The following is a 20,377-nucleotide window of genomic DNA, read 5'->3' on the forward strand; positions in this document are numbered from 1 at the left end:
AACTGACTAGGTATCCCCCTTTCCAACTGACTAGGTATCCCCCTTTCCCTTTCCAACTGACTAGGTATCCCCCTTTCCAACTGACTAGGTATCCCCCTTTCCCTTTCCAACTGACTAGATATCCCCTTTCCCTTTCCAACTGACTAGGTATCCCCCTTTCCAACTGACTAGATATCCCCCTTCCCCTTTCCCTTTCCAACTGACTAGGTATCCCCCTTTCCAACTGACTAGGTATCCCCCTTTCCAACTGACTAGGTATCTCCCTTCCCCTTTCCCTTTACAACTGACTAGATATCCCCCTTTCCAACTGACTAGGTATCCCCCTTTCCAACTGACTAGGTATCTCCCTTCCCCTTTCCCTTTCCAACTGACTAGGTATCCCCCTTTCCAACTGACTAGGTATCCCTCTTTCCCTTTCCAACTGACTAGGTATCCCCCTTTCCAACTGACTAGGTATCCCCCTTTCCAACTGACTAGGTATCCCCCCTTTCCCTTTCCAACTGACTAGGTATCCCCCTTTCCAACTGACTAGGTATCCCCCTTTCCAACTGACTAGGTATCCCCCTTTCCAACTGACTAGGTATCCCCCTTTCCAACTGACTAGATATCCCCCTTTCCCTTTCCAACTGACTAGGTATCCCCCTTTCCAACTGACTAGGTATCCCCCTTTCCAACTGACTAGATATCCCCCTTTCCAACTGACTAGGTATCCCCCTTTCCAACTGACTAGATATCCCCCTTTCCCTTTCCAACTGACTAGGTATCCCCCTTTCCCTTTCCAACTGACTAGATATCCCCCTTTCCCTTTACAACTGACTAGATATCCCCCTTTCCCTTTCCAACTGACTAGGTATCCCCCTTTCCAACTGACTAGGTATCCCCCTTTCCAACTGACTAGGTATCCCCCTTTCCAACTGACTAGATATCCCCCTTTCCAACTGACTAGATATCCCCCTTTCCCTTTCCAACTGACTAGGTATCCCCCTTTCCCCTTCCAACTGACTAGATATCCCCCTTTCCCTTTCCAACTGACTAGATATCCCCCTTTCCAACTGACTAGATATCCCCCTTTCCAACTGACTAGATATCCCCCTTTCCCTTTCCAACTGACTAGGTATCCCCCTTTCCCCTTCCAACTGACTAGATATCCCCCTTTCCCTTTACAACTGACTAGATATCCCCCTTTCCAACTGACTAGGTATCCCCCTTTCCCTTTCCAACTGACTAGGTATCCCCCTTTCCCTTTCCAACTGACTAGGTATCCCCCTTTCCAACTGACTAGGTATCCCCCTTTCCAACTGACTAGGTATCCCCCCTTTCCCTTTCCAACTGACTAGGTATCCCCCTTTCCAACTGACTAGGTATCCCCCTTTCCAACTGACTAGGTATCCCCCTTTCCAACTGACTAGGTATCCCCCTTTCCAACTGACTAGGTATCCCCCTTTCCCTTTCCAACTGACTAGGTATCCCCCTTTCCAACTGACTAGGTATCCCCCTTTCCCTTTCCAACTGACTAGGTATCCCCCTTTCCAACTGACTAGGTATCCCCCTTTCCAACTGACTAGGTATCTCCCTTCCCCTTTCCCTTTACAACTGACTAGATATCCCCCTTCCCCTTTCCCTTTCCAACTGACTAGATATCCCCCTTTCCAACTGACTAGGTATCCCCCTTTACAACTGACTAGATATCCCCCTTCCCCTTTCCCTTTCCAACTGACTAGATATCCCCCTTTCCAACTGACTAGGTATCCCCCTTTACAACTGACTAGATATCCCCCTTCCCCTTTCCCTTTCCAACTGACTAGGTATCCCCCTTTCCAACTGACTAGGTATCCCCCTTTCCAACTGACTAGGTATCCCCCTTTCCCTTTACAACTGACTAGATATCCCCCTTCCCCTTTCCCTTTCCAACTGACTAGGTATCCCCCTTTCCAACTGACTAGGTATCCCCCTTTCCAACTGACTAGGTATCCCCCTTTCCAACTGACTAGGTATCCCCCTTTCCCTTTCCAACTGACTAGATATCCCCCTTTCCCTTTACAACTGACTAGGTATCCCCCTTTCCAACTGACTAGGTATCCCCCTTTCCCTTTCCAACTGACTAGGTATCCCCCTTTCCAACTGACTAGGTATCCCCCTTTCCAACTGACTAGGTATCCCCCTTTCCCTTTCCAACTGACTAGATATCCCCTTTCCCTTTACAACTGACTAGGTATCCCCCTTTCCCTTTCCAACTGACTAGGTATCCCCCTTTCCCTTTCCAACTGACTAGATATCCCCCTTTCCAACTGACTAGGTATCCCCCTTTCCAACTGACTAGATATCCCCCTTTCCAACTGACTAGGTATCCCCCTTTACAACTGACTAGATATCCCCTTTCCCTTTACAACTGACTAGATATCCCCCTTTCCAACTGACTAGGTATCCCCCTTTCCCTTTCCAACTGACTAGATATCCCCCTTCCCCTTTCCCATACTCATTTTGAGCTGCAGGGCTCCGCAGCTCTTGGCCGGCTCTCCGATACCGTTGTTAGCAACACAGCAGTACTCCCCGTTATCAGACTCTCTGACGTTGGGGATCAATAGCATCTGGCCATTCTCCCTGGTCGTGTAGCGGGAGTCATAGTATCTGGATGAAACAGGAAACAGAATCATAGTATCTGGATGAAACCGGAAACAGAATCATAGTATCTGGATGAAACAGGAAACAGAATCATAGTATCTGGATGAAACAGGAAACAGAATCATAGTATCTGGATGAAACAGGAAACAGAATCATAGTATCTGGATGAAACAGGAAACAGAATCATAGTATCTGGATGAAACAGGAAACAGAATCATAGTATCTGGAAACAGAATCATAGTATCTGGATGAAACAGGAAACAGAATCATAGTATCTGGATGAAACAGGAAACAGAATCATAGTATCTGGATGAAACAGGAAACAGAATCATAGTATCTGGATGAAACAGGAAACAGAATCATAGTATCTGGATGAAACAGGAAACAGAATCATAGTATCTGGATGAAACAGGAAACAGAATCATAGTATCTGGATGAAACAGGAAACAGAATCATAGTATCTGGATGAAACAGGAAACAGAATCATAGTATCTGGATGAAACAGGAAACAGAATCATAGTATCTGGATGAAACAGGAAACAGAATCATAGTATCTGGATGAAACAGGAAACAGAATCATAGTATCTGGATGAAACAGGAAACAGAATCATAGTATCTGGATGAAACAGGAAACAGAATCATAGTATCTGGATGAAACAGGAAACAGAATCATAGTATCTGGATGAAACAGGAAACAGAATCATAGTAGCTGGATGAAACAGGAAACAGAATCATAGTATCTGGATGAAACAGGAAACAGAATCATAGTATCTGGATGAAACAGGAAACAGAATCATAGTATCTGGATGAAACAGGAAACAGAATCATAGTATCTGGATGAAACAGGAAACAGAATCATAGTATCTGGATGAAACAGGAAACAGAATCATAGTAGCTGGATGAAACAGGAAACAGAATCATAGTAGCTGGATGAAACAGGAAACAGAATCATAGTAGCTGGATCAAACAGGAAACAGAATCATAGTAGCTGGATGAAACAGGAAACAGAATCATAGTAGCTGGATGAAACAGGAAACAGAATCCTAGTATCTGGATGAAACAGGAAACAGAATCATAGTATCTGGATGAAACAGGAAACAGAATCATAGTAGCTGGATGAAACAGGAAACAGAATCATAGTATCTGGATGAAACAGGAAACAGAATCATAGTAGCTGGATGAAACAGGAAACAGAATCATAGTCTCTGGATGAAACAGGAAACAAAATCATAGTATCTGGATGAAACAGGAAACAGAATCATAGTATCTGGAGAGCATTAGGGAAAGAATAGACACGAATCATTGTAATCATAGTCATAGTATCTGGATAAAGACACATAAAGCTGGGACCTGAATGAATTAAACTTCATAAAACTCACCAAAAGCCTCTGTAATGACCGATCATACAATTTAAAGTCTGTTTAAATTACTCAAATGTACCAGACAAGGTTGTCTAATGTTTCCAATTTTGTTAAGTGCTCTCACGGGATTGGGTGGTTGTTCCGTGTCCACGTGACATCAGCTGGCGGTCGGGAGTCAACTTCACAGATGAACGTGGCGTTGTGATCCAACAGGATGTCCAAGGTCTCCAGCAGGGTGGTGATGCGAGGAGCTGGGGACAGAACACATGACATAAAGCTACATGACATGACATGACATGACTCTGTCTCCAGCAGGGTTGTGATGCGAGTTGCTGGGGACAGAACACATGACATAAGGCTACATGACATGACATGACATGACTCTGTCTCCAGCAGGGTTGTGATGCGAGGAACTGGGGACAGAACACATGACATAAGGCTACATGACATGACATGACTCTGTCTCCAGCAGGGTTGTGATGCGAGGAGCTGGGGACAGAACACATAAACATAAGGCTACATGACATGACATGACATGACTCTGTCTCCAGCAGGGTTGTGATGCGAGTTGCTGGGGACAGAACACATGACATAAGATGACATGACATAACATGACTCTGTCTCCAGCAGGGTTGTGATGCGAGGAGCTGGGGACAGAACACATGACATAAGGCTACATGACATGAAATGACATGACTCCAGCAGGGTTGTGATGCGAGGAGCTGGGGACAGAACACATAAGGCTACATGACATGACATGACATGACTCTGTCTCCAGCAGGGTTGTGATGCGAGGAACTGGGGACAGAACACATGACATAAGGCTACATGACATGACATGACATGACTCTGTCTCCAGCAGGGTGGTGATGCGAGGAGCTGGGGACAGAACACATGACATAAGGCTACATGACATGACATGACATGACTCTGTCTCCAGCAGGGTTGTGATGCGAGGAGCTGGGGACAGAACATATGACATAAGGCTACATGACATGACATGACATGACATGACTCTGTCTCCAGCAGGGTTGTGATGCGAGGAGCTGGGGACAGAACACATGACATAAGGCTACATGACATGACATGACATGACTCTGTCTCCAGCAGGGTGGTGATGCGAGGAGCTGGGGACAGAACATATGACATAAGGCTACATGACATGACATGACATGACTCTGTCTCCAGCAGGGTGGTGATGCGAGGAGCTGGGGACAGAACACATGACATAAGGCTACATGACATGACATGACATGACTCTGTCTCCAGCAGGGTTGTGATGCGAGGAGCTGCGGACAGAACACATGACATAAGGCTACATGACATGACATGACATGACTCTGTCTCCAGCAGGGTTGTGATGCGAGGAACTGGGGACAGAACACATGACATAAGGCTACATGACATGACATGACATGACTCTGTCTCCAGCAGGGTTGTGATGCGAGGAGCTGGGGACAGAACACATGACATAAGGCTACATGACATGACATGACTCTGTCTCCAGCAGGGTGGTGCGCGTGACTGTTTAAATTGGTTACATTCCATTAAATTTGCATATCACTTTTACTGTTTAGGAGTCTTGGGCTGAAGAGCCTACAACGACTTCAATGATGGCAGCTAAATATCTCCTCTGTAACCTACTCTCTCCACTATCTCCTCTGTACCTTCTGTATGGCCATGCTTTCCACCTGGCTACCCCTACCCCGCCAACAGCTCTGCACCCCCTGCAGCAACTTTCCCAAGTCCCCCCCCCCCCCCTCCCGCTTCTCCTTCATCCAAATCTAAACCGCTGATGTTCTGAAAGAGATGCAAAATCTGGATCGTACAAATCATCCGGGCTGGACAATCTGGACCCTCCCTTTCTAAAATTATCCGCCGAAAATTCTGCAACCCCTATTACTAGCCTGTTCAACCTCTCTTTCTTATCGTCTGAGATCCCCCAAAGATTGGAAAGCTGCCGCGGTCATCCCCCTCTTCAAAGGGGGAGACACTCTAGACCCAAACTGCTACAGACCTATATCTATCCTACCCTGCCTTTCTAAAATCTTCGAGAGCCAAGTTAACAAACAGATCACCGACCATTTCGATCTGTTTTTCCCGAGCCGGTCACGGGTGCACCTTAGCCACGCTCAAGGTTCTAAACGATTTCATAACCTCCATCTATAAAAGACAATACTGTGCAGCCGTCTTCATCGACCTGGCCAAGGCTTTCGACTGTCAATCACCGCATTCTTATCGGAAGACTCAACAGCCTTGGTTCTCAAATGACTGCCTCGCCTGGTTTACCAACTACTTCTCAGATAGAGTTCAGTGTGTCAAAACGGAGGGTCTGTTGTCCGGGCCTCTGGCAGTCTCTATGGGGGTGCCACAGGATTCAAATCTCGGGCTGACTCTTTCATCTGTATACATCAATGATGTCGCTCTTGCTGCTGGTGTTTCTCTGATCCACCTCTATGCAGAGGTATACATTCTGTATACATCTGGCACTTCTTTGTTGCACACTGTGTTAACCAACATCTAAACGAGCTTCAATGCCATACAACACTCCTTACGTGGCCTCCAACTGCTTTTAAATGCAAGTAAAACTAAATGCATTCTCTTCAACCGATTGTTTCCTCTACCCGCACCCGCCCGCCCGACTAGCATCACCACTCTGGACGGTTCTGACTTAGTATACGTGGACATCTACAACTCTCCTTCCAGAATCACGTTAAGCATCTCCAATCCCAAATTAAATCTAGAATCGGCTTCCTATTTCACAACAAAGTCTCCTTCACTCATGCTGCCAAACGTTCCCTCGTAAAACTGACCATCCTACCGATCCTTGACTTAGCGATGTCATTTACCAAAACAGCCTCTAACACTCTACTCAGCAAACTTGATGTGGTCTATCACAGTGCCATCCGTTTTGCCACCAAAGCCCCATATACTACCCACCACTGCGACCTGTATGCTCTCGTTGGCTGGCCCTCACAACATATTCGTGGCCAAACCCACTGGCTCCAGGTCATCTATAAGTCTTTGCTAGGTAAAGCTACCGCCTTATCTCAGCTCACTGCTCACCATAGCAACACCCACCCGTAGCATGCGCTCCAGCAGGTATATTTCACTGGTCATCCCCAAAGCCAACATATCCTTTGGCCGCCTTTCCTTCGAGTTCTCTGCTGCCAATGACTGGAACAAATTGCAAAAAGCACTGAAGCTTGAGACTTATAGCTCCCTCTCTAACTTTAAGCATCAGCTATCAGAGCAGCTTACCGATCACTGTACCTGTACACAGCCCATCTGTAAATAGCACACCCAACTACCTCATCCCCATATTGCTATTTATCCTCTTGCTCTTTTGCATCCCAGTATCTCTACTCGTACATCATCTGCACATCATCACTCCAGTGTTAATGATAAATTGTAATTATTTCGCCTCTATGGCCTATTTCTTGCCTTACCTCCCTATTCTTCTACATTTGCACACACTGTACATAGATTGTTCTATTGTGTTATTGACTGTATGTTTGTTTATGTGTAACTCTGTGTTTTTGTCGCAGTGCTTTGCTTGATCTTGGCCTGGTTGCAGTTCTAAATGAGAACTTGTTTTCAACTGGCCTACCTGGTTAAATAGAGGTGATATAAAAAAGGCACATAAAGACTCTCGCCCTATGTAAGAGATACAAGGTTCTCTGGTCTGATGAAACCAATATTGAACTTTTTGGCCTGAATGCCAAGCGTCACGTTTGGAGGAAACTTCACACCATCCCCAAGGTGAAGCATGGTGGTGACAGCATGTGGTCTGAATACTTTCCGAATGCAGTGTATCTCCTCTGTACAATGATGCCACACAGCCACACAGCCACGAAGCCACGAAGCCACACAGCCACAGTCACAGCTGGATGTTCAAACCAAATGTTTCCCAAACATTTGTAACAGTGTTGCTTCTGTCCCTCGCCTTGCCTCACCCTTGGATCGATCCAGGTACCCTCTGAACACATCGACAACAGTCACCCACGAAACAGTGTTACTTTTCACTCCACAAAAGACGCGGCAGAGAAAGGGACACAACTACTTTAAAGTCTCCGAGCAAATGATGTCACCGATTGAAACTTTACTAGCTCGTGCTGCTAACTAGCTTGTCATTTCACACCGGTTACCCTTGCATGGACGCATTCCCATTTGGCCAACACAGGCGGTTCACATTTGGCCAACACAGACGATTCCCATTTGGCCAACACAGACGGATAACATTTGGCCAACACAGACGGTTCCCATTTGGCCAACACAGACGGGTAACATTTGGCCACAACAGACGGATAACATTTGGCCAACACAGACGATTCCCATTTGGCCAACACAGACTGTTCCCATTTGGCCAACACAGACTGTTCCCATTTGGCCAACACAGACTGTTCCCATTTGGCCAACACAGACGGCTCACATTTGGCCACCACAGACGGATACCATTTGGCCAACACAGACGATTCCCATTTGGCCAACACAGACGGATAACATTTGGCCAACACAGACGATTCCCATTTGGCCAACACAGACGGTTCCCATTTGGCCAACACAGACGGTTCCCATTTGGCCAACACAGATGGATAACATTTGGCCAACACAGACGATTCCCATTTGGCTAACACAGACTGTTCCCATTTGGCCAACACAGACGGATAACATTTGGCCAACACAGACGATTCCCATTTGGCCAAAACAGACGATGCCCATTTGGCCAACACAGACGATTCCCATTTGGCCAAAACAGACGATGCCCATTTGCCCAACACAGACTGTTCCCAATTGGCCAACACAGATGGATAACATTTGGCCAACACAGACGATTCCCATTTGGCCAACACAGACGGTTCCCATTTGTCCAACACAGACTGTTCCCATTTGGCCAACACAGACGGATAACATTTGGCCAACACAGACGGATAACATTTGGCCAACACAGACGGATAACATTTGGCCAACACAGACTGTTCCCATTTGGCCAACACAGACTGTTCCCATTTGGCCAACACAGACTGTTCCCATTTGGCCAACACAGACTGTTCCCATTTGGCCAACACAGACGATTCCCATTTGGCCAACACAGACTGTTCCCATTTGGCCAACACAGACGGATAACATTTGGCCAACACAGACGATTCCCATTTGGCCAACACAGACTGTTCCCATTTGGCCAACACAAACGGATAATATTTGGCCAACACAGATGGATAACATTTGGCCAACACAGACGGATAACTTTTGGCCAACACAGACGGATAACATTTGGCCAACACAGACGATTCCCATTTGGCCAACACAGACTGTTCCCATTTGGCCAACACAGACGGATAACATTTGGCCAACACAGACGATTCCCATTTGGCCAACACAGACGGATAACATTTGGCCAACACAGACGATTCCCATTTGGCCAACACAGACTGTTCCCAATTGGCCAACACAGACGATTCCCATTTGGCCAACACAGACTGTTCCCATTTGGCCAACACAGACGGATAACATTTGGCCAACACAGACGATTCCCATTTGGCCAACACAGACGGTTCCCATTTGTCCAACACAGACTGTTCCCATTTGGCCAACACAGACGGATAACATTTGGCCAACACAGACGGATAACATTTGGCCAACACAGACGGATAACATTTGGCCAACACAGACTGTTCCCATTTGGCCAACACAGACTGTTCCCATTTGGCCAACACAGACTGTTCCCATTTGGCCAACACAGACTGTTCCCATTTGGCCAACACAGACGATTCCCATTTGGCCAACACAGACTGTTCCCATTTGGCCAACACAGACGGATAACATTTGGCCAACACAGACGATTCCCATTTGGCCAACACAGACTGTTCCCATTTGGCCAACACAAACGGATAATATTTGGCCAACACAGATGGATAACATTTGGCCAACACAGACGGATAACATTTGGCCAACACAGACGGATAACATTTGGCCAACACAGACGATTCCCATTTGGCCAACACAGACTGTTCCCATTTGGCCAACACAGACGGATAACATTTGGCCAACACAGACGATTCCCATTTGGCCAACACAGACGGATAACATTTGGCCAACACAGACGATTCCCATTTGGCCAACACAGACTGTTCCCAATTGGCCAACACAGACGATTCCCATTTGGCCAACACAGACTGTTCCCATTTGGCCAACACAGACGGATAACATTTGGCCAACACAGACTGTTCCCATTTGGCCACCACAGAAGGCTCACATTTGGCCACCACAGACGGATAACATTTGGCCAACACAGACGGTTCCCATTTGGCCACCACAGACGGTTCCCATTTGGCCAACACAGACGGATAACATTTGGCCAACACAGACGGATAACATTTGGCCAACACAGACTGTTCCCATTTGGCCACCACAGACGGATAACATTTGGCCAACACAGACGGTTCCCATTTGGCCAACACAGACGGTTCCCATTTGGCCAACACAGATGGATAACATTTGGCCAACACAGACGGGTAACATTTGGCCAACACAGACGGGTAACATTTGGCCACCACAGACGAATCCCATTTGGCCACCACAGACGAATCCCATTTGGCCAACACAGACGAATCCCATTTGGCCAACACAGACGATTCCCATTTGGCCAACACAGACAAGCTAAATGTATTATGCAGGTAGGCATGTGTGTGTATATTTTAGGATGTGCAGTATATCTTCAATTAAAGGTACTCTGATAAATAACAATTTAAACACCTTTTATGGATAGGCTGCTTTGCAAAGACAGGATTTAAAAAACAGGACGCATTGCTGTTGATCCAGCCTTAGTAGCCTAGAGTAAAGGTAGCCTATGTTGATCCAGCCTTGGTAGCAGATGGTGATCCAATCTCTGTAGCCTAGGGTAAGGGTAGCCTATGGGGATCCAGCCTTAGTAGCCTGGGTAAGGGTAGCCTATGGGGATCCAGCCTTGGTAGCCTGGGTAAGGGAAGGCAATGTTGATCCAGCCTTGGTAGCCTGGGTAAGGGAAGCCTATGGGGATCCAGCCTTAGTAGCCTGGGTAAGGGAAGCCTATGGGGACCCAGCCTTAGTAGCCTGGGTAAGGGAAGCCTATGGGGACCCAGCCTTAGTAGCCTGGGTAAGGGAAGCCTATGGGGACCCAGCCTTAGTAGCCTGGGTAAGGGAAGCCTATGGGGACCCAGCCTTAGTAGCCTGGTTAAGGGAAGCCTATGGGGATCCAGCCTTAGTAGCCTGGTTAAGGGTATCCTATGGGGTTCCAGCCTTAGTAGCCTGGTTAAGGGTATCCTATGGGGACCCAGCCTTAGTAGCCTGGGTAAGGGAAGCCTATGGGGTTCCAGCCTTAGTAGCCTGGGTAAGGGAAGCCCATGGGGATCCAGCCTTAGTAGCCTGGGTAAGGGAAGCCCATGGGGATCCAGCCTTAGTAGCCTGGGTAAGGGAAGCCTATGGGGACCCAGCCTTAGTAGCCTGGGTAAGGGAAGCCTAAGGTGGACTTGATATGAATTAGAAACAACAGCAGTATTTCTAAATTGGCTGGGGTCAGAAGCATGACATCACAAATAGTTTATCTCATGCCATGGCACTGTGCGCACACGTAGGCCGAAATGTCTTTACGCATAACATTCGCACATTTATACAAAATATTAGACTCCTGTCAATTCTATAATTTCCCATGTTCGAGTAGCATTATAGGAGGACTGAATAGTTTTGTAATCGGACGAGGGACGCTCAATGAAAATGGGGATGGGTTGCCTACTGGAACAAGTGAATTTAGGTATGCAGATATGTGAATTATGAAAAAGCATTAGGCAAAATCCACCAAAACATTTCAACTCACTCTCAGTAGAAAATTTAAAAGCCTTTTATTCAACGGCTAGTTGGCTAAAAGATCCACCTTTTGTGGCTCTGCTGAACTAGCCTTGATTAAGGGAGGGGGGCTATGCTGTGTTTTTAATCAAATTAAATGAAATGGGGGGGAAACCAATCGTTTTTTATGTTTCTATATACAAAATTCACCAGCACAAAAGGCACTGTGGTCATAGCTGGATAGGCTGGGCTTCCACTCTCACAATCCTTGCCATTATCAAATGCGTTATCGCTAACACATCTTGTTTGGGGCCGACAGAGATGGACGCCTCGCTTCGTGTTCTTAGGTAACTATGCAGTATTTTGTTTTTTTATGTATTATTTCTTACACTGTTACCCCAGGAAATCTTAAGTCTTATTACATACAGCCGGGAGGAATTATTAGATATGAGCAACGTCAACTTACCAACATTTACGACCAGGAACACGACTTTCCCGAAGCGTATCCTCTCTTTGGACCTCCCCCAAGGACAATGGATCGGATCCCAGTAGGCGACCCAAAACAATGGCGTCGCAGAAGGGGCAGACGGAGCGGTCTTCTGGTCAGGCTCCATAGATGGGCACACCGCGGACCGCTCCCGGCTATACTACTCACCAATGTCCAGTTTCTTGACAACAAGGTAGATGAAATTCGATCAAGGGTTGCCTTTCAGAGAGACATCAGAGATTGTAAAATTCTTTGTTTCACGGAAACATGGCTTATTCGGGATACGTTATCAGAGTAGGTACAGCCAGCCGGTTTCTTCAAGCATTGCGCCGACAGAAACAAACATCTCTCTGGTAAGAAGAGGGGCGGGGGTGGGGTATGCCTTATACTTAACGAGTCGTGGTGTGATCATAACAACATACAGGAACTCAAGTCCTCTTGTTCCCCTGACCTAGAATTCCTTATGATCAAATTTAGACCGCATTATCTACCAAGAGAATTCTCTTTGATTATAATCACAGTCGTGTATATCCTCCCCCCCCCCCAAGCAGACACCTCGACGGCCCTAAAATAACTTCATTTGACTCTATGTAAACTGGAAACCACATATCCTGAGGCTGCATTTATTGTAGCTGGTAGATTTTAACAAGGCTAATCTGAAAACAAGGCTCCCTAAATTTTATCAGCATATCGAATGCATGACCCGGGCTGGCAACACTCTAGATCCTTGCTACTCTAATTTCCGCGATGCATACAAAGCGCTCCCTCGCCCTCCTTTCGGAAAATCTGACCACGACTCCATTTTGTTGCTCCCAGCCTATAGACAGAAACTAAAACAGGAAATGCCCGTGCTCATGTCCAACGCTGGTCAGACCAATCTGATTCCATGCTTCAAGATTGCTTCGATCACGTGGACTGGGATATGTTCCGTATAACATCGGACAATAATATTGATGTATACGCTGATTCGGTGAGCGAGTTTATTAACAAGTGCATCGGTGATGTGGTACCCACGGTGACTATTAAATCCTTCCCTAACCAGAAACTGTGGATTGATGGAAGCATTCGTGCAAAACTGAAAGCACGAACCACTTATTTTAATCAGGTCAAGGCGACCGGAAAGATGACCGAATACAAACCCTCCGAAAGGCAATCAAACAAGCTAAGCGTCAGTATAGAGACAAAGTAGAGTCGCAATTCAACGGCTCAGACATGAGACGTATGAGGCAGGGTCTACAGTCAATCACGGACTACAAAAATAAAACCAGCCCCGTCGTGGACACTGATGTCTTGCTCCCAGACAAACTAATTAACTTCTTTGCTCGCTTTGAGGACAATACAGTGCCACTGACACGGCCCGCGACCAAAACCGTGGGCTCTCCTTCACCGCAGCTAACATGAGTAAAACATTTAAACGTGTTAACCCTCGCAAGGCTGCCGGCCCAGATGGCATCCTTAGCCGCGTCCTCAGAGCATGCGCAGACCAGCTGGCTGGTGTGTTTACAGGCATATTCAATCAATCCCTATCCAAGTCTGCTGTTCCCACATGCTACAAGAGGGCCACCATTGTTCCTGTTCGCAAGAAAGCTAAGTTACAGATGGGAGAACAAGTATTTGATACACTGACAATTTTGCAGGTTTTCTTACTTACTAAGCATGTAGAGGTCTGTAATTTTTTATCATAGGTACACTTCAACTGTGAGAGACGGAATCTAAAACAAAAATCCAGAAAATCACTTTGTATGATTTTTAAGTAAATAATTTGCATTTTATTGCATGACATAAGTATTTGATACCTTAGAAAAGCAGAACTTTATATTTGGTACAGAAACCTTTGTTTGCAATTACAGAGATCATACGTTTCCTGTAGTTCTTGACCAGGTTTGCACACACTGCAGCAGGGATTTTGGCCCAATCCTCCATACAGACCTTCTCCAGATCCTTCAGGTTTCGGGGCTGTCGCTGAGCAATACAGACTTTCAGCTCCCTCCAAAGATTTTCTATTGGGTTCAGGTCTGGAGACTGGCTAGGCCACTCCAGGTTTAGAGAGACACAGACAAAGAGAGATACAGACGGATGGACGGATGGACGGATGGACGGACGGATGGACGGATGGGACATAGAGGACAGAGAGGACAGAGAGGACAGAGAGGACAGAGGGAGACCATCTGATAGTCTCAGTGCCAGAGAGAAAGTGAGCATGACCCAATGGAACAATGTGACTGCCAACAGAGCATGTACAAAGGACCTACCAGCTGCTATGAATCAGAGAGCTATGGCTTGCCATCATCCAGCGCATTGCACCGCTTTAAACAAGTAGACAACAGAACCTGTACAACATGCTACATACAGCTAAATCAGCTCTACAACATGCTACATACATCTACATCAGCTCTACATTAGTACAACATAACTACTACATCAGTACTGTACAAAAGGCTACATAATGCTACATCAGCTCTACATCAGTACTGTACAACATGCTACATACAGCTACATCAGCTCTACACCAGTACTGTACAACATGCTACATACAGCTACAGCTACATCAGTACTGTACAACATGCTACATCAGCTCTACACCAGTACTGTACAACATGCTACATACAGCTACAGCTACATCAGTACTGTACAACATGCTACATACAGCTACATCAGCTCTACACCAGTACTGTACAACATGCTACATCAGCTCTACATCAGTACTGTACAACATGCTACATACAGCTACATCAACTCTACATCAAGTACTGTACAACATGCTACATACAGCTACATCAGCTCTACACCAGTACTGTACAACATGCTACATACAGCTACAGCTACATCAGTACTGTACAACATGCTACATAATGCTACATCAGCTCTACATCAGTACTGTACAACATGCTACATAATGCTACATCAGCTCTACATCAGTACTGTACAACATGCTACATACAGCTACATCAGCTCTACACCAGTACTGTACAACATGCTACATACAGCTACAGCTACATCAGTACTGTACAACATGCTACATAATGCTACATCAGCTCTACACCAGTACTGTACAACATGCTACATACAGCTACAGCTACATCAGTACTGTACAACATGCTACATACAGCTACAGCTACACCAGTACTGTACAACATGCTACATACAGCTACATCAGCTCTACACCAGTACTGTACAACATGCTACATACAGCTACAGCTACATCAGTACTGTACAACATGCTACATACAGCTACATCAACTCTACATCAGTACTGTACAACATGCTACATACAGCTACATCAGCTCTACATCAGTACCAGTCAAACGTTTGGACACACCTACTCATTCAAGGGTTTTTCTTTATTATTTATTTTTACTATTTTCTACATTGTCCCATGAGTCTCCAAGGAACCTAGAACTGATAGCCTGACTGTATGTACCATGAGTCTCCAGGGAACCTAGAACTGATAGCCTGACTGTATGTACCATGAGTCTCCAGGGAACCTAGAACTGATAGCCTGACTGTATGTACCATGAGTCTCCAGGGAACCTAGAACTGATAGCCTGAATGTATGTACCATGAGTCTCCAGAGAACCTAGAACTGATAGCCTGACTTTATGTCCCATGAGTTGGCATTCAAGCACATCGGTCGGTGTGTGTGTGTGTGTGTGCATGCGTGTGCGTGTGTGTGTGTGCGTGTGTCAGTTGTTACTGTGTAGTGGCCCTCTGACTGTGAAACCCAACCAGGCAGCTTCCGCTGGGTGCTTCAGCGGATATGTCACCTGTTCCTGCAGATGCCAAGATTCTCTCGGCTCTCTCAGCTCCTAGACACCAGCCACTACAGGGACTACAGCCTCTACACTATCGTATCTTAGTGACCAGCTACTACAGGGACTACAGCCTCTACACTATCTTATCGTATCTTAGTGACCAGCTACTACAGTGACTACAGCCTCTACACTATCGTTTCTTAGTGACCAGCCACTATAGTGACTACAGCCTCTACACTATTTTATCTTAGTGACCAGCTACTACAGTGACTACAGCCTCTACACTATCTTATCTTAGTGAACAGCTACTACAGGGACTACAGCCTCTACACTATCTTATCTTAGTGAACAGCTACTACAGGGACTACAGCCTCTACACTATCTTATCTTAGTGAACAGCTACTACAGTGACTACAGCCTCTACACTATTTTATCTTAGTGACCAGCTACTACAGTGACTACAGCCTCTACACTATTTTATCTTAGTGACCAGCTACTACAGTGACTACAGCCTCTACACTATCTTATATTAGTGACCAGCTACTACAGGGACTACAGCTTCTACACTATCTTATATTAGTGACCAGCTACTACAGGGACTACAGCCTCTACACTATCTTATCTTAGTGACCAGCTACTACAGGGACTACAGCCTCTACACTATCTTATCTTAGTGACCAGCTACTACAGGGACTACAGCCTCTACACTATCTTATCTTAGTGACCAGCTACTACAGGGACTACAGCCTCTACACTATCTTATCTTAGTGACCAGCTACTACAGGGACTACAGCCTCTACACTATGTTATCTTAGTGACCAGCTACTACAGGGACTACAGCCTCTACACTATCTTATCTTAGTGACCAGCTACTACAGGGACTACAGCCTCTACACTATGTTATCTTATTGACCAGCTACTACAGTGACTACAGCCTCTACACTATCTTATCTTAGTGACCAGCTACTACAGTGACTACAGCCTCTACACTATCTTATCTTAGTGACCAGCTACTACAGTAACTACAGCCTCTACACTATTTTATCTTATTGACCAGCTACTACAGTGACTACAGCCTCTACACTATCTTATCTTAGTGACCAGCTACTATACGTACATTAGATGTCACTGCAGAGATGGTTGGCTGCCATCTTATGGGTTTCTGACCCAATTCTATTATTTTTTAATACTTTTTGTAGGTACTATTTCCACCATCATTTCCTATGACCGAAAATAGTTTCTGGACATCAGAACAGTGATCACTAACTTCGATTTAGTTGAAGATTTCTATTCCAACGAGTCGGCAGCTGTGGATGTACTGCTCATTCCGGATCAGTCCCTAATCCCCGGGGGTAGAAAGAGGAAGAGACGGCGCAGTAGAGGCCAACGAGCGTGCTCCCTGACGGGACTACGTCGGCGAGTAAATAAACCACCCCTACCCTCCGTTCTATTGGCGAGAGAACAAACTAGACTATCCTATCAACAACATCTGTCGCATAACATCCCCCCCATTAGCTCTAACTTTGTTGAAAGCTACTTTATTGAGGACAAATGTATTTACTATGACTGTGATAAATAATTGTCCCACCTAGCTGTTCTAAGATTAATGCACTACCTGGAAGTGGCTCTGGATAAGAGCGTGTGCTAAATTATTAAACATCAATGTAAATGTAAGGTTAAAGGGATACTTCAGAATTTTGGCATAGATCGTTTTGTGGGAGCCAATTGGTAGTTACAGTCTTGTCCCTTTGCTGCAACTCCCGTATGGACTCGGGAGAGGCGAATCTCGAGAGCCGTGCGTCCTCTGAAACACAACCCAACCAAGCCGCATTGCTTCTTGACACAATGCCTGTCCAACCCGGAAGCCAGCCGCACCAATGTGTCGGAGGAAACACCGTACACATGGTGACCGTGTCAGCGTGCCCTGCGCCCGGTCCGCCACAGGAGTCGCTAGTTCGTGATGGGTCTAGGACATCCCTGCCGGCCAAACCCTTCCCTACCCTGACGACGCTGGGCCAATTGTGCGCCGCCCCATGGGTCTCGGGGGGCCTGTCAGCTTTCATTTGAGGGGGTTTTCATCCATACTGGGTGTTTAGAAATTACACCACTTTTTGTACATAATAGTTACAGATAGTTACCCTATCTGATAAGCATACAGTATTTTCCTGTACTTTGTAAAGGTTGAAATGTTGTTACACAGTGATAACACTCAGCCTCCTTGGCTGTCATAACATCACACTTTATCAGCTTCACTCAGATACTCATAGAATACTGATGAGGTAGCTATGATGAGGTAGCTATGATGAGGTAGCTATGATGAGGTAGCTATGATGAGGTAGCTATGATGAGGTAGCTATGATGAGGTAGCTATGATGAGGTAGCTATGATGAGGTAGCTATGATATATATCAAATGTTCAGAGGAAGGGGACTCGGGGTTACTTTGAAGCACAATAACAAAAGGACTGAGAAAATGTGTCAAGTTAAAGCACTGAATTAAGATACAAAACATGTTTGTCAATGTGTTATATGAGTAAATGTTAATCTCCAAAATATTAGTCACACAGTTCTTCTGCCAATGTCTATCTGTACTATATTCATTTACTGCATGTCTGACAGACTCAACATCTGACAGAGATGATATAACTTAGTCCAGAAGTCCATTCCTAAATTAACCGAGTCCATCTCCTCCGCTATTCACAGTAATTAGCGTCTGTCTGTCTGTCTGTCTGTCTGTCTGTCTGTCTGTCTGTCTGTCTGTCTTTCTCTCTGTCTCTGTCTCTCTGTCTCTGTCTCTCTGTCTCTCTGTCTCTCTGTCTCTCTGTCTCTCTGTCTCTCTGTCTCTCTGTCTCTGTCTGCCTTCCTTGAGAAATCCCTGACAACAACCAGACAGTGCTGGATACTGAGGCATACAGCGTTACATGGCATTGCAGGCCAGTTTATAGGTACAAACCTCTCTGCAGTCCGACACTCGCCCCAAGCTGTGTCAGGAACAGGATCTGTAGTAGTGGAATGTGTTTGATGAGCTTCATTCTGATTCAGAGTTCTGTTTCGTCTGGACCGGATCAAGTATTTACAGTCCCATGTGTGCTTTAGAAGATGTCCTAAAGTCTGTTGTTCAGGTCGTGGCTTCTCCTGACTGTCTGGTATTATCAGGCTTTGTCTCTGTCCCGGCCATGCTAGCTGACAGCGCGGAGTTAGTTAGATGGGTCTGGTCTGTTCAGTCCTAATATCCCTGCCATGCGAGCTGACAGCACTACGTTAGTTAGATGGGTCTGGGCTGTTGTTCAGTCCTAATGTGTCTGTCCGCTAGCTGACTGCGCGGTGTTAGTTAGTTAGATGGGTCTGTTATTTACTCTGATGGACAGCAGCAGCTGCTGGGTGTACACTTCTACTCTGTAGTCTCAAATGGCACGCCATTCCCAATATGGTCAGAATAAGTGCACTATGAAGGGAATAGGGTGCCACTTGGAACACAAACATAGTTAGGACTAAGACACGAAGATCACGTGATTGGTCAGTTACACACAACGTCCAACCGAAATGTGGCTTCTGCTTATAAGAAAGACACAGAGGTTTGGGAGAGGGGGCTGCGGGGCTGGGTGCCTGGAGAGCTGTTGATGTGGGGGTTAAGTGCCTTGCTCAAGGGCACAACGGCAGGTAATGGAGTGTGATGTAGTCAGCCACCGTGGCACATCACTGGAAAGAGAGTCAGTCATTGGTGGATCACTGCTGTGTAACCACCCATTGGTGTATATCACTGCTGTATAACCACCCATTGGTGTATCACTGCTGTATATCCACCCATTGGTGTATATCACTGCTGTATATCCACCCATTGGTGTATATCACTGCTGTATATCCACCCATTGGTGTATATCACTGCTGTATAACCACCCATTGGTATATCACTGCTGTATATCCACCCATTGGTATATCACTGCTGTATATCCACCCATTGGTGTATCACTGCTGTATATCCACCCATTGGTATATCACTGCTGTATATCCACCCATTGGTATATCACTGCTGTATATCCACCCATTGGTATATCACTGCTGTATATCCACCCATTGGTATATCACTGCTGTATAACCACCCATTGGTATATCACTGCTGTATATCCACCCATTGGTATATCACTGCTGTATATCCACCCATTGGTATATCACTGCTGTATAACCACCCATTGGTATATCACTGCTGTATAACCACCCATTGGTATATCACTGCTGTATAACCACCCATTGGTATATCACTGCTGTATATCCACCCATTGGTGTATCACTGCTGTATAACCACCCATTGGTATATCACTGCTGTATATCCACCCAT

General features: G+C 45.9%; 1 protein-coding gene across 1 annotated transcript in view; it reads right to left on the minus strand.

The window, feature by feature from the left end:
• Positions 1 to 19,341, minus strand: part of musk (muscle, skeletal, receptor tyrosine kinase) — an 87,347-nt gene extending 68,006 nt beyond the window's left edge. The window contains exons 1-3 of the mRNA XM_055873604.1: positions 18,995 to 19,341; positions 4,108 to 4,234; positions 2,477 to 2,628 (exon numbers count right to left, since the gene is read on the minus strand). Coding sequence (XP_055729579.1) covers positions 2,477 to 2,628; positions 4,108 to 4,234; positions 18,995 to 19,073 — 358 coding nt within the window. The 5' untranslated portion in view covers positions 19,074 to 19,341. The remainder of the gene's footprint in view (positions 1 to 2,476; positions 2,629 to 4,107; positions 4,235 to 18,994) is intronic.
• Positions 19,342 to 20,377: the final 1,036 nt, after the last annotated feature.

Source organism: Salvelinus fontinalis, chromosome 21 (genome assembly GCF_029448725.1).
Source record: "Salvelinus fontinalis isolate EN_2023a chromosome 21, ASM2944872v1, whole genome shotgun sequence".
NCBI classification, from domain to species: domain Eukaryota; kingdom Metazoa; phylum Chordata; class Actinopteri; order Salmoniformes; family Salmonidae; genus Salvelinus; species Salvelinus fontinalis.